The 16,472-nt window shown below is 33.2% G+C and overlaps 1 protein-coding gene across 1 annotated transcript; it reads right to left on the reverse strand.

Annotated features, from left to right (window-relative positions):
* Positions 1-9,817: 9,817 nt before the first annotated feature.
* On the reverse strand, positions 9,818-16,114 carry LOC137920105 (CLIP domain-containing serine protease HP8-like). The gene is made up of 8 exons (XM_068763348.1): positions 15,735-16,114; positions 15,092-15,264; positions 13,550-13,778; positions 12,470-12,660; positions 12,158-12,263; positions 11,090-11,267; positions 10,482-10,598; positions 9,818-9,965 (listed from the first exon to the last, which is right to left on the reverse strand). Exons 1-8 carry the CDS (start codon positions 15,799-15,801, stop codon positions 9,845-9,847), a joined length of 1,182 nt encoding a protein of 393 aa, XP_068619449.1. The 5' UTR covers positions 15,802-16,114; the 3' UTR covers positions 9,818-9,844.
* Positions 16,115-16,472: the final 358 nt, after the last annotated feature.

Genomic DNA, 16,472 nt, shown 5'->3' on the forward strand with positions numbered 1-16,472 from the left:
AAAATATATTGAACAAAAATGGTAATGTAATCTACAATTGTTTTAAAGCAAAAGTGCCCGAACAACGACGGTTAAAATATTAAAACGTTGACTTGTTTTCATAGCTGGAAATTTATTAGTAGCAGATCTTTTTAAGACTATTAACGAGCATTGGTAACCCAACGGTTGAAGACTGTGACTTGAGAACGTATGTAGCGGGTTCAATTCCCGGGATACATTAATTATATAGGATTACCACTGCTCACAAACAGGTTTCCAGAAGATGGGCAGCAGCGTTGTCAACGTACCATAATACCAAACTGTGATCGTCAACTCGGCTGCTAAGCGTGACGGTTACGATATATCCCCTCATATACATCTTTGGAAGAGGCCTATACCCTGCAGTGAGGGCTTATGGGCTGAAACGTTGACGATAACTTGGTCGTCTACTTTTGAATTTGTTACACATAATTGTAAAGAAACTACTACTTGAAACACAACTACTATTTGAAACAAAAGTTAAAAACAATTTATGTGGCCAGGAATCTGTTCAGCTATACCCTCGTACCTTATGAATTGTTTATAATGAAACAAAATGATTATATAACCGATTTTATTCGGAGCAGTGCAACATTTTTGTAATTATAGAGCCAGACAAATTATAGACGACAAAATCAATAGGGTCACATGTAAATCATTCGTCGCATGCTAATACATGTCTCGCAATATCGTCTATTAATTTCAGGCTTATTGAAAAAAATAAAATGCTTTTAAACAGCTGCCAATTGTATCGATCACCAAACATTTTTCTATACAGAGATTGGACTCTGTTAATTGACATGAAGATAGAACATGACATTCGGCGTATGAACTGAAACATATACATCAAATCAAAAATTGTTGGTCTATCATGCTTGACGTAGTCTAGGCGGAAATTTCGTGAGGTGATTTAAATATACCAGCTAATGTCTTAACACAAAAACGGGTTTGCGCAAGATTTTGATAAAATTATTTTTAAAATTAACGCTAATTATTCACCATCAAGTGAACACATTTAAAATCGATTCCTATCTAAAGGAACTCGGTACCATTATAACCTTTCCAAACTTTTGTCAAACTACGCGGATCACGCTTGCTGTTTCTTTTATAAATATCCAAATATTGTAATTATGAAAACAAACCTGTCGACGAATAATAATTAATAAATTAAGTTTGGTAATGTAGCATTTTATGTAATTTAATTTTATGCGTTAATGTAATACTTTTTTTATTAAAATACTAAATACAAAATATTAACAGTATCAGTTTAAGAACAAATACTAATTAAATATGACATTGTGTTTTACAATTAAACTTTCATTAATAAAACAACGATACTCTGGTCTTTATATATATTGCTCTTAACCTTTTCGAGTCTATGGATCTCGTTTCCCAGCGGTCAGACCAGTATGTAAAATGCGTCATATCACGTAAAATGCGTCCTCAGTTGAAAAACACGCCATTAGACCAATACAAATATAAAAAATAAAAATGTAATTGGAAAATTATCAAAATTAAAATAATGTAGTGGTTTTAATAAACTTGCTGATACACTTTGACACATAAACCTAAAAAAAATGGAATATAGGCAATAGTGTGGTATATAAATAATTAATAATTATTAAGAGACTCAATCGCTCAATCACTCAACGAGCGATAAAGAGGGATATACTCAAGATTTCTCTAGGAGATCTCAACAAGAAAGAGTGGGCAGTGGGCTAGCCATAGTGCGCAGTAAATATGGTCGCTGTGGTCTCCAGGTTCTTGAATAGAGACAATGGGCCAGCAAGTGCAGCACCGAGATGGACCCCACCCACCCACGATATGGACGACCTTGTTAAATTTGTCGAAAGACGTTGGACGCAGGTGGCTTTCAACCGGTTCTATTCTCTATCTATCGGTCCTATGGCTGAAATAATGATGATGGTATTTAAAAAAATCGATACTTAATGAAGAAAATCACAGATGATAGATGTGAGAATATTCTCACACCCCATTATTACCAGTTATGATAACTACGATTCTGGGGTATTATTATGTCTCGTGTGGCTTATATGGATCTCTCATTTGGCTGACACTTGTTTGGTCAAAGTCACGTAGGTTTCTTTTGTCCCTGTATATTTTACTTATGTAAACTCTTAACACTTTAAATAATTATAGCGATAATAACATTTGAACAGCAGCGGCTAGATGGTGTAGGTTCCGTTCGGTCCGGAATCTGAGATACAACTGCGTCAGTAGGGAGTTCAGGACTCTTAGGCACAATTGCCCCGGGAGAGCGTTCAGGACTCTGAGGAACAATAGCCCCGGGGGAGCGTTGAGGACTCTGTGGCACAATTGCGTCTGTAGAGGATTCCGAACTTTGGTGCGAGCTACTACTTGCTGTCGAGCTCCGAGGGACGGGTGATGAACTTCTCTCAATTGTTTGCCGTATCTCCTCGTGTTCTTGATACCTTGCAAACGCTTTCTGAATGCAACGCCGTTCCGAACCTCCCATGATCCTTTATAATCATTTCGCAATAATGAAATGAAATAAAGATTTAGTTAATTTATGTCATCAAATATGATAAATGTCATTAATATTAGTCAATAATATAATAAATGTCATTTTATTGATCTACAGATGTTTAATAGATTTTTTGTGACGTATTTTTTATAAATCAAAGGGAATTTTAAACTCATAAATAAACTTTTCAGTGCAAAATGATGCATTTTTAACTTTATTTGCACTACACACTGCACACACAAATTAATAAATTTAAGCACTTAAACCAGATAAGTGTGGATAAACGATTATTTTTATTAATGTACATAAGTAATAACAAACCTTCATGTACAAGTGTAATGTGAACCTTATATAGTTAGACTGTTCACAGACATGGTTTTTTTTTAAACTAAGAAAGACTTTTGAACTATTGAATAAGGTATTACTTGTCGATGGATATAACATGAGCTTCACATGTTGAAAATTAAAAGATGAGCTTATTAAAATTCAGATGTTTAAATGTCCCAACTGGCTAATACGGATCGTCGTCTATCACCATACGCTGACATATTTGTGTTACATTGAAAGGTATCTTGATTGTACGATATAAAACAGGATATGAAACTAATATTCTGCATTAAATATGGTAAACTATACTTTAAAACATCTATTTGATAGGTTAAAAGATTATTTACATTTACCTGTAATTATAGGTACAATATGGATTGTCAAATATGAAACGATATTAACAATTTACGCCGAGTATAATAGTACAACAGTTTTTGAAAGATTTAACAGGAAAAGTGTGTTTTAAAAACGTGACCAACCAGTTCTACGAGTCTGCTTGTGATAAGACAAATATTATCAAAGATGTCATATATGTTCATACAAAACTTTTTTAAGCTATTCTGTTTTAATATCTAAAACGCAAGGTAATATTATTTAATTTACAACATCTTGGTGCATGCGACGTCAAAAATTATATTTTCAGCCGGCTACGCTGCATACGTTCAAATGTCATTATGGAACCAGTTTTCGAAATTTTGGCAAATTTTATGCAGAGATGGTAAAGTAGAAATAGGAATTTTCTTTCTTACTTAACAATTTTGACCTAAACCGATTTAAACTATTTAAATGTGTGTGTTTTTCTACCTGTGTAACCTCCAGGCAGTCCGGTAAAGCTACCAAAGAGTTTATCGACTTCCCAGTCCAGTGAATGAAGTAATTTAGCCCGACTGAAGGTTTCTGAGGGGACCTTAGGTTAGTAATTGAAAAGAGGTTTAGTACTATGGCACTTTATTAACATTGAAACTGTAAATGTTAATCGGTAAACATGATTTGTCAAAGAATAATGTATTAAAATTTGTTTAATATGTCATTTTAAATGTCAAAGACCATTATAAAATTTGGCTGGTTCCGGTAGAAAAACTGCAGCCACATTTATCAAACTACCAAATTCACTAAGCTTCTTGAAATAGTATTCTATATTGATGTCTACCCCCATCGATGAAGTTTTCATGGATCCCCGCATACGAATTGTACGAACCCCATTTTTTTCACATATCTACACACAACCCAGAGTTCCGTGAACCCTGGGGTTACGCCTGGATCACTGTGGGAACTAAGGGCTTAGACGAAACTACACGGACTTAGCGATTCAAAAAAAATGTTCCACTAATGGCAGCAACGTAAAAGATTACGCGGCTGACATTAAAAATGTGGACGGTCAATTAAAAAATTACCTCGGACAACGGAGCTCACGAATATATTTTAAGTGAGAAATCACAAATTGTTTGCTAGATTAATATAAATGTATATTCTATAAACGACTTACGTTTTGTTTCAACATAGAAGGATAAAATATAATAATATAACTATTTTAGACAACATGTATATATTTTATAATTATTTGCATAAACCTGTATAACATAAGAATTTTGAAAACATGAAACAGTGTCTAAAAATACATTTATATTATTGGTAAACCTTACCGTCACAATCAGGAAGTTAGTGTGTTAGTACTAACGCACTAACTAAATTGTTTTATTGATAATATTTGCGACTAAAATTTAGTAATCCTACATTTTTGTATATTGAGTATCTTGTTTATTGTACATTGAGTATCGATTAGACAGTTTGTAAGAACAGATAGTAGAACGTAAAAAACATATTACTTTGTAATGTAAGGAAATAATGGTAAAGAAATAAATAGCAACAATTAATATGACAATAAAATATAATATGATAATAAAACATTATCATCCATAGCTCCTTAAACTCCTCCTACAACTTTAAACGAGAATGTCACCCATAACATGTTCATTGTGGCATTCTGGGTGATCCCACGTACATATGTCCTAATCCTGTTGTAGCGTATAAAAATACTATATGAAAGCGTTCTCGTAATATTGGTAAAGAGCGTCAAATAAGTGCGTGGAGTATGGAGCGACTAATGTCGGTAGAACGACATAACCCACTCCGTGGCCTTTGTCAAATTTTCTTTTTCTTATTTAGAAAAAAAAGAAAATAGTTACATTATAGATATGTTACAATAGAGTGTATTAAATAGATAACTAATATACAAAACACTAGCAATATACGAAGAATACAAGAGGAAGGCGGAAAATAAATGAGGACAAATTTAAGCAAAGTTGTTGCTGCAAATGAATACGCAATAAAATTTTGTAATTCCTTTGATTTGAAATTCCCAAAGTAACGATGTGTCATGTTCGTTCCCAATACTAATACTGCGATACTTTAAATTAACAAGCCTAATTCTTTTTGGCATTTTTATGTTATTGTAAAAATACCAAACGTTTCAGGTAAACAAACAATATCGCTAAAGTAAGACCGAAGTATCCATTTACTGGCGGCAAATATCATAGTTATTTATTAATAGAATGCGATTATAAATAAAAAATAAAAAAACAATTTGTTAAGTATTTTATATTACACATTAAATATAAAAGTACAAAAGTTTCATGAAAAAGTAATACTAAGCTAATTAATATTATTATCACGTTACAAAACAATAATTACAAAAAGACTAGCAGGTGTTGAACAAAGTCTTAAAAAAAATGTGAGGTTGTACAAACGGATGTTATATAGTTTAATTAGATAATATGTGGATTTTTTTAACCTTTTTCATTTTAAAAAATGTCAATAAATCGTAAATATAGAGAGAATAAAGAAAAGAAAGACGAAGAAATTTATTTATCACAGTCGCAACATAGGTGATAGGAAATAGCATATAAGTCAATGTTGTCAAAAAAACATACAGGGTTATTAGAAATAGGTAGTATAAGTTAAGTGATGAATGTATGTTCATTTGTGATCAGTCTGAAATATGTTAAATTTATTAATTTTTTCTATCGGAATGCGACAGGCCAATAAATTTAATATGCAGTAAATTAATTTTGAAAATGCTTTTTCTTACTATATATTATTACGTTATTTATTATTTCAGTAACCATTGTTTTTAGATGTACTATACATTAACTGACAACAAATGAGCTACACATTTACCTTTTTAAAGCTTATCCACCAATCACTTTGTGGACTTCAGCGTGACCGCATTATAAAATCGTGTAACTGTTAAAAATTGATTATTACAGTTAAGACACTCATTCTTAAAAACCATTGTTGACGGATGAATATTATTCATGTTTGTGAGTAAACGCAACGATGCACCGATGGCACAAGAACGGTCGGAGCGTGTGGATTTCACGTGACCTTATATTTTTAGTAGAACGGAAGAAGATTCTCCGAAACTGTGTTTCATTGAAAGCATGTTCTAATCGCCGTAACGATGTTAGTGATTTTTTGGTTTAAATCTCCGGTCATCACCTATTTTGTATGCCTAACGGAACTTTGTTGTCAGTAGTACTATTTTCTGAGGGTATAATTAATATAAAGAGGTATAGGTTAAATACCTTTTGACATTTACTTCACTGTCCATGTGGGTGAATTTGTTAATGTCAACTGCTATAAGATAACTCTGTAATATTCTAACTGTTGTACGAAGCCCCCTTTGATAGAAGACTCACGGGTCCGTTGGGAATAGGTGATGGTCATACATTTTGAATACTTACAATAGTAATTGCTATACTAAGCAACTGTACTAAGGATACTGTAAAAGTGACTACAAAAACCCCGCACGAGTTCGCTATGGGCTCTTCTCAAATCAGGGTACATTAGGAACCTGTAACTTTAAGTTGTACGACGTCATTATAATTGAGCACAATCTAATTCTACTTTCTATTAAATCTCTTGTAGCGATTTTGTCGTAACGTACTCCAGTGGTCACTGATTGACCCCAAGTGGATATTGACATGAATAAATCAATAAATGTCGAATTCTTCACCGTTGACGGTTCACGGTTTCTTCCTACTTACTGCCTTAACGGTAATTATTTTTATGACACGAAGAATAGCTCGATTATATGGAATCCAGTTTATGGCTTTTTCCTTAGAGAGACTTCTGTAAAAAAAATGAAAGTTATACTCTTTATTATTTCCAATAACGGAATTTTACTCCAACAAGGATGTGGGTTTTAACTATCATTCGTTTTTAAAGTTTCCCCATCATAATCTATCAGAATAAACAAGTTGTCTAAAATAATAATGAAGTGAAAAGGGCAAAGCACAGGATAACCTTTATTGTTTGTGTTCTGGAAAACAAAATCCAATTCACTATATTATGTTCATATTTTCAATTTCTAACAAGGCTAAGTTATTAGACTATGTACAGCCTCCTTCGAAGAAGAACATGAGAGAATTAATTAAAATAGTAAAATAAACAACTTTAATGCTTTTGAAAAAGCGAAAATGCAAGACGCGGTGCGGGTAGGTTCCCTACTAGCTGGTCTGGCATAAGGTCACTAGAAGTCACTGGATGCGGGCAACATATAAACGGCTTTTTTGGACCAGATTCTCACTGCTGCCCAGTTGGCATTTGCAGGTTTTGGTGGCAGGGCATAGAGTGTGCCTAACCTAAGACCTCTTTTAAGGTAGCGAAGCTCGGGGGCTTTCACAAGAGCCTCTGCTCGAAACATATTACTACTTCATTGAATTAGGAGATCTCCGAGCTCTTAGTTCGCTTCGGCGGACGCTATATGGAGTAACTAGGCTCAAAAGCCCCCCAGGGAGACCTCAGCTTGCGTTGTCTCTGTTCGATATTACCCGCTTAGCATACCGACACAAAGATGCACGTGGGCGCCGAACTTCCACTTGGTCGATTGCTATTGCGTGGTTAATAATACATACATTGTACGTGGTTTGGCTTATTTTCGACGCATCGTCCGGAAACTTGAATACATATTTCGGTCTTAAGACGATACGCCGTTAGAATGTACCAGTTGTGGAATTTGTGGATGACAGGTGGATAAGCATGCGTGAAACACGGCCTTGTGGACGTATGATTATAGTTTTATAGAGTGTCACCTTCTTTGACAGTCACGTAGAGTCGGTCGAGCACAAAGACCGCCGTTTTATGCGCATTTTCCACTTTCGACATGGAGTAACAAATTTTGTTATGAGCAATGTAAACGCTTGTACAATAGGTTATCAGAAAATGTACAGAAAGCTTCCATTGCAAAATTTAAAAAAAATGTCTGAGAACGTTTGTGTGCTAAGGATTACTACACTTTAAATGACTACATAGAAATGACCACATATTAAGAATGATGTGTTCATCTCTAAGCTATTTAAATACTTATCAAACACCTAATTTAACACTATACATAAAAATACTCAGTGTTGCTAAGTTTCTTTCGTCTGTACTACTCAAGTCGGAGGCTTTTCATCGGAACACGTCAACCAGAGTATATCCATCGTAAGTTAAATAAAGAATTTTTGAACATGAATTTGAATTTGTTTGGCGTGACCATCATATTCAGCATGCGATTTACACGATCTAAGCAAAAACGTGATAGATAATAAGAAAGAAACTTCGATTCTACCGTGGTAATAACAAATCTTTATTAATCAACGTACTCCTATTACATAAAATCCTATTTTACTATATTTTAAGTATTTTCTTTAGGACATTAAGTGTTGAACTATAGGACTACTTTGTTGAAGGATTTTCTCCATACCTCATTGACTATTTAATAAATGGCACGTAGTTTTAATGTTACATATGAGCCGTGTATTTTGAAAGTGGCATAAGTCACTTTGTTTTTTAAACGAAATGTTTTTTTAAAATGAAAATATACCGTTCAATTGTATTTAGTGTTGTCATTAGCTCGATTTCTTTGAAAAAGTGACTTATGCCACTTTCAAAATACACGGCTCATATTACAACTGGCGTATCTATCTCGCTCTGCATGACTGACGAAGAGAGTTGCTCGTTTAGTCCTTGTGACTGACCTGACTGACTGACAGACCAAACATAGTGACGAAATAATATACATAATACTAAAGTATATGTAACCTGTTCATCTTTTACAAAATGAAAGTACCTACTAAGACGAAACACTTTCAAGTACTAAAGAAAATTCATTATTGGCTTAACTGATAATAGTTAAGTAATGCACAGGTTATTTTAGCCTTCAGCTCTACCAAGCAATTGCCGAAATTTTCGCATTGTATACACAACGAAACTAATTAATTATAAGTGCAAAGAAATTAGAAATTAGTTATAAGTGCAAAGGTTTAAAGTTGTAAATTTATAATTTCCTTACTGTCAATTAATGTATGGTACACCCTTTCAAAATTAATTAAAAGATTTAAAAAATAAATAATAACGTTAAGATAATATACTAAGAAAAAGCACTCTAGAAATTCACATTACTGATTTAAATTCAGATTACTGATATAAATACTGATTTAAATACTCAATATAGCACTAATTGTTCAATTTGATGAGATATCGCAAAATATTATAATTCATCGTGAATCGATGATCAAATATAATTAACATTATACATTTTAAAAGTCCTGTTTATCTTACTTGTATTTATAGATATAGTAAATGTAGTAGTTATGTAATTAATACAGATAACAAATAGTATCTGGACGATATTAATTCCGATGTGAAAGGATCTGGTCGAATGAGATTCGAAAAACGAATAAGGTCATAATTACGCAGATAAATGAAAAATATTTTATCAAGAATGTAAAAAACAATAATAATAAAGAATGTTACCGATATTACATACCTACATAACTAATTCATTTTGCTACAAAAATTATAACATTTATGTATGACTTGGTGAACTATGTGTTGTGTTAACTTATGGTTTATAAAAAAAATCCACAAATTACAAAATAAAGCTTTAGGATTATAGCAAAATCAGAATTAACATCCGTAAGACATTACAAATAAATCAAAACTCAGAACTTAACTGCGCATGTTGTCTAATATCCAGTCCATGTAATACGCCACGTTAGTGTACACGCCGGGGAAGCCCCCGACACCACACCGCTTGGAGCCGTAGGACACAATCCCACGTTGAACGTATCTATAAATAAAAAAATCTAAAATCAAAAGTACTTCATTTCATATATTAAAAAATAAACCGTTGACGTGGACGAACCTTACATAACATCAAAGCTAGTTATTATTCTCATATAGTAACATGTCCTTTTCTTCATCTCACAACGTAGATCCCATCATACTTCCCAGCGACGCTATGTTGACTACATATATATATATATATATATATATATATATATATATATATATATATATATCGAGCGCGGTCTCATCGAAGTAAGTTACTCGGACCATTTAATTATCATCATCATTTCAGCCGTAGGACCGCCATTGCCTGATATATGGCTCTTCCATAGATTTTCAAACGGCCCGCTTCCAACGTTTTCCTATGAGCTTAACAAGATCGTCCGGGCACCTTGTGGAGGCGTAAAACAGTGACCTGGTCTCTTCTCCTGAACGTTATAGCCCTAGTTACTGAACTTAGCATTCAAGTCGTAAAATACGTCGAGTAATATGAACTGAATAATTCAACTATATCTACCTTACGCCAGCCGATGTCTTGCCTGGATACATGAGAGGACCACCAGAATCACCTCCGCAGGAGTCTTTATCCTGCACACCGCCTGCACACAGTTGTCTTTCGTGAATTCGTGGTGCCCTGTGAAAGACATTACTAAATTCATACATCCATTTATTAAAATTTCATTTAAAAGAGGTCTAGACTAAGGGTGTTCAGCGCTTTGTCTCGTCAAACCTGTGAGGATATAAATGCTAACTGACATATAGTTGTATTTTCCAAGGATTAAAAATATACATGTAGGAAACGCTATAAAAATTTGGTTATAATTCTTTTCTACAAAATTGACTATAAATATTTGTTGAATCTTTAATCTTACTAATCAATAGAAAATTCAATTTTAAAACTATAAAAAACGGAATAAAAAATTTTTATATGAAATATAACACATTTTTGCAAAATTATTTACTAAAGATATTAATAAAAAGTAATGTGAATACCAGAACGTATGATTTAAGTTAATATTAATTTAAATATAGTAAAAGTCATTATTTAAATTAATTATAACAAATAAATACTGTCACGTTAACTGTTGTACGATTGAGTCTTGAAAAAACCATTTTAATTAGTACCCATTATATGCTGCTTGGCATTCTTCTCTAGAAACTATAGGCAAATCAACGCTAAGTAAAACTGAAGACTGAAGTCCATCTTCTGTAGCCCCCCAGCCTGCCACTACACCGTTTAAACCGTCCAATGACTCGTTTTGGAGCTCCGGAGTTATCGGCAAACATACGGCCTTCATGCTATCTGTAAATAAATGATTATGCATGTTAACCCGATATAAAGGGAAAGTGACTAATAAAAAACTATCAAGAGTAGAGTTGAGTTGAAATAAATTTAATTTTCTATTTAACTTGGGATAGACCATTTGTGGATTGGATCCTCCCTCATAAAAACCTGTCACTAGTGGCAGTGGCTTTAGTACTGCGCGCTAGATGGCCTGCCCACTGCTACTTCAACTTGTTACTCCGCTGGGCTATGTAAGTTACTTTACATAGTTTACATTTATTATACATACAGATTTATATATATATATATATATATATATATATATATATATATATATAGTAATTAAAACATATTTTGTTTATAAAGATTAATTAACCGATGTACATAATTTCCAACGAGCCGATTTAAATGCTGGCACTGTAGACAGGAGTGTGGGTCACGGGTTCGTTTCCCATGATACATGTTCTATATAATTAACAATTTGTGTATTAATTCTGTGTTAACCCGCCTGCCAAGTGTGGCGATTATGGTATATAACCCCATAGATATTTTTGAGGGAGACCCATGCCTTGCGGTGGGCATCTATGGGCTTAAAGGACTACGATTAGTTACTTTAGTTTGATTGTACGATTAGTTACAGTTGGTTCAAAATAGTTATCTAAATAAATAAATGCACTAACAAATCATATTTTTACTTTTAAACCAACAAACGGAGTCCTGCGACCCTCACATTTACGTAAACTAACAAGCATTTAAAATTTTGGTTAAATACTAATACTAATACAGTGAACCTTATCCGATGTAATTTGGAAATGGTTTTTGAAAATCTGTGGTAGGTAACCGACTTTTACATAACGACTTATAGATATATAATAATAAAGTAATGATTGAAATAGCAAACGGTATACCTAATGTAAAGTCGGCCGGTTCGGATAACTTCACCAGTGCTATGTCATCGACTAGGTTCTGTGGTGAATATCCTGGATGTGCGATCACACTGTCGATCGTTACGTTCTGAAATGTAATTTAAAGAATAAAAATTAAAAATTACCGCAGGCAAAAAAGAGTCTTTAAAATTGAAATGAAATAATAGATAGAATACTTGTTTATTACAAAAAAGAGAAGAGATTCGAATAAATATAGAACTATAAATGTAGATTTTACAAACGTAGATTTAAAGGATGTAAAAATAATAAACTTTAATTTCTAGTAACACTCACCCTTGAGTTGGGAGCACAATGCAGTTCACCTTCCACTCTTTCGCAATCGGGATCCCTTCTTACGTCATATTCACCAAGAACAACTCCTGTAAGTTTTAATCGAGGACCCAAAAAACTCACACAGTGGGCCGCTGTTAAAACGTACCACTCAGATATTAGTGTACCTCCGCAACTTAGCTTTGTACCACGAGCTGAAATATAGATAAAAATATTATTATTACAAATTGCTTATAAAAAAAGCAAATAATTGTTAAATTTTAATGGACCTACAGCCAATCTGTAATGTTAAGTCTAGCTTTCTATTGTGTTAATAAATGCTGCCAGAAAAAATCCTCTAATGAATTTATTTTCACTATATTATGATTTATTATATAGGGGCGCATTTAAGACTGAACAGAAAAAAACATTTATATTCTATGTTATTGTGTAAAAATTTGATATTATTGTGAAAATAAAATAGTGATTTTGCCTTAACATTCTAAACAATAAGGTTTATAACGAAGATTGGTTAAACAGATATTGGTTATAAGTACAAAAGCTTTGGAGGGATGAATATTTGGCAATTTTCTGTCAAGTGTATGGTATTTTATATCTAAAAATCAATGTTTTCAGAAATAATAAACAACACAACAATAATATAATAAGAGAAGGCGCTTTCAAATTATTGGCCGATCACATTCTAACGAAAAAATCTATTAATGTAACTTATTTTAAAGATTGGAAATAGTTGTACACGCTTTAAAACTTTTGCTGACACTATGAGCTGCACATCCATCTATTTAAAGCTTTTATACCTAGAACCAATCACTATGGTCCGGCTGATAAAAATGTCTCCATATTGAATCTTTATATTTGTGGTGTGTTCATACTTTATAAAAACACAAAAACTCGAAGAAAAATCCCCGTACTTGTAATTTCACTAGAGATACTTGTAAATATATTTCGTTGATAATTATTTTTTCAAAGTAATGTTTAGTCCAGTACTAGACAATTTAAATAAAGTTTGTGCTATACCAAATCTACTAATGAAGCGAGACACTAAAAATTCATTGGAAATACGTTAAGAACTGCAATTTATACCAGAATCGTAAGCAATCAAAACCATCCAAGGCATCTCAAACAGGCGAGTTTTGTTTCCACCAAATATTCTATCACTTTCAATTGCACCACATTGCGTTGGCAATAATTTTATATTATGATGCCTTCGTACGTCAGGTAGACCTCTATTAACGAACTCGTTCATCCCATTCTTATTCTCGTCGCTTGCATTGGCGTCGCCACCGCCGCTACATGAAGAACTACAGCAAACCTGGAAAGGAAATGTTATATCTTGATCGCATTAACCGTACACACGTACAAGCCGACCCATCTATAGTACCGACATCAATTAAATTGTTGAATATTTATACAGTGATTCGCCGTTTAAAGCACAGGAAAATTTTGCTAAGAACACATCTGTCTGTGTTTATAAAAATCCAACAAATATAAATCTTGTACTATCTTCAACGTATTTCCACACGGGAAAACCATAACCTAATTAAAGGTCAATAGTTGTTAAATGATAGTTTTTAATCTAGTGTACAATATATTTTATCACAGTTTTCAGGGAATATCCTTAGTTGAAATAGTAAATAACGTTCAAGCTTTAAATGGTGGTATATGGTAAGTTTTAGATAAACAAAAGCACGCACAGCACGAATCATTGTTATCTCCGTGATATAAGATAGTTCATTTAAAAAGTTAAAACCATGTTTGACTTTGAACTCTTGGGAAAAAAAATAATGTCGCTATAATCAGCTTTGCAGGAGTCAAGAATTAGTTTTTCGACATTGATATATGCTGTATACTTGCTGGAGCACAGTTTCACCAGATTTAAAGTAACTGTGTGCAGAAGACGCTCAGTCAAGACAGTTTGCAGTAACTGAATTCAGTGGCACTCGTGGTTCAAGTTGAGGTATTCCTCAAATTTTGTATTTTAGTTAAACATCTTAAGATTTCTAATTTTCGAGCTGCATTAGTAAGCTCACAGACGCTCAACGCGAAGATGAAGTGGCAGTGAGCAGTTCATACAGCGCTGTTGTGAGCGCAATGACCACTGGAACCTTTAGTTATTAAAATGAAAACTATGGCCCAGCGACGATTCGCTTATCGTATGACGACCACTCACAAGGTTGTCCTACAAACTTGTTAAAATCGTCGAAAGATGCTGCATACTGGCCACTTTCAACCGGTCTTATTAGAAATCAATAGAAATATGTCCAATAGTGGACATTCAACGGCTAAAATAACGAATGTGATGACGAGTGAACAGTTTTAACTGCGGCGTCTGCAAGTTTTTTTATAAGTTATCTCGACTCTTCCCGTAGGATATATTTATACTACGACGATGAGCACGTTGTTTACCTAACAAACGATCGTTTACCTTATGCGTCACTACAACAATAAACGTGAAATGAGACATAAGCATGACCATATTTTATATATATTAAGTGTTTTTTGGTAATGTCTTTCTGAGATTTTTACCCGATACGCGCGACTGACTAGCATGTAAAATACGATTATATTGCATTACAAAATTACACCCTAAATATTATAAACATTAGTAGATGTAAGTATATATACCAAAGGGAGGTCCTGTTCAAAGCCGCATGATAGAGATTGTAACTTTCTTCTTAGTTGTGGAGCTATAGGCGAGCCACCTCTTTTTATCTCTTTCATCAAAGTTGCACATTCTTGCAGTGGAATGCATAGCCCTGATTTTTCGTTTTGTATCGTACAACTGGCACCTATGTATTCTGAAATTGAAGGTATAACGTTATATTAAAAAATTGCTTAGGTATAATTGTATACACCAAATACTCTTAAAATGTCTCATCTCAAAAAAAATATGATACACCATAATCAAAATAAATTTCTTTATGAGGTAATAAGAAGAAAAAGAAGTTAAGATATGAATCAATGGAAATGATAACAAATATTTAAGTTAAAGAAAGCTTGAGACGATCGCATTCATTACTATTTAAAGTGACTTAAAGACATGAACTTAACTTTAGTTAAAGAAATACAGATGCGCTGCGATCACTTTTTTTACATCAATTGAAATAATATAATCCAAGAAAATCGTGGAATAATTTATTAAAATAAACCCTATATATTACTACTTTATTAATTTTCATAAATACAGATTTTTAGTTTATTTCATATCAATAAAGGCAAATGAAAAAATTATTATGTAATGATTGTGGGTAAAATCTAATGTACTCACGGCATTGAACCGATGTCAGCTGCAGAAAACACATCATAACAAAACACTGTATACACTTATTTTTCATGATTTGTTTTTAAAAACAAAAACACACACCAAACCTAAATGTAACTAAATTGAATAAATACAGAAAATATGTCATTAATAGAGAGTAGCGATAAAGAAATGATGTTCACCAAAATTTACTGCAAGGAAACCGCTATTCGAAACGTAATTAAACCAACTTGCCGACGATACCTCGGACAGAAATAAAGTAACACTTTCCTCTTGTCCACACAACTCACGCAACTCACTTCTACGCTATAATCAATTTTGTGTCTACACGACATACCTCGAATTTGTTTAATCAATTTTAAATTCAATTTCAAAATATCATTAACATTAATGTAAAACTTGACGTCGCGATAAAGAGGCTGATTGGATGACGTATGTAACGTCGACCATTTGTCGAGATCGCGGTCAATATCATACTACTAGTTTAGCAAGAAAAATTCAACTGTCTGTATAATCACTCAAAGGGTAATGCGTCGGCAATAATGAACTTTAACTAATAGCATTAAAACTTAATTTTGTATGATATTTAAATTACTCTAAGAATGTTTACCAAGATTACGAATCGTGAGACTCTTCCGTCTAACTTCCGAATACATACTGTTTTTCTGCAAGTACGTATAAATACCGTACACTCGCTACTTAAGGGGCTATCCCCGTATACCAGTTTCTGGAATGCCTTATGTC

The sequence above is a fragment of the Battus philenor genome, unplaced genomic scaffold (genome assembly GCF_028537555.1).
Source record: "Battus philenor isolate CCGP_79_NKW_IND1 unplaced genomic scaffold, ilBatPhil1.0.hap1 SCAF_17, whole genome shotgun sequence".
In the NCBI taxonomy this organism is placed as follows: domain Eukaryota; kingdom Metazoa; phylum Arthropoda; class Insecta; order Lepidoptera; family Papilionidae; genus Battus; species Battus philenor.

Coding starts and splice junctions, on each gene's coding strand:
- LOC137920105 (XM_068763348.1), bottom strand. CDS start 15,801: ATGAAAAATAAGTGTATACAGTGTTTTGTTATGATGTGTTTTCTGCAG. Junction 13,779..15,091: donor TTGAACAGGACCTCCCTTTG/GTATATATACTT, acceptor TTTCCTTTCCAG/GTTTGCTGTAGTTCTTCATG. Junction 12,264..12,469: donor ATTGTGCTCCCAACTCAAGG/GTGAGTGTTACT, acceptor ATTACATTTCAG/AACGTAACGATCGACAGTGT.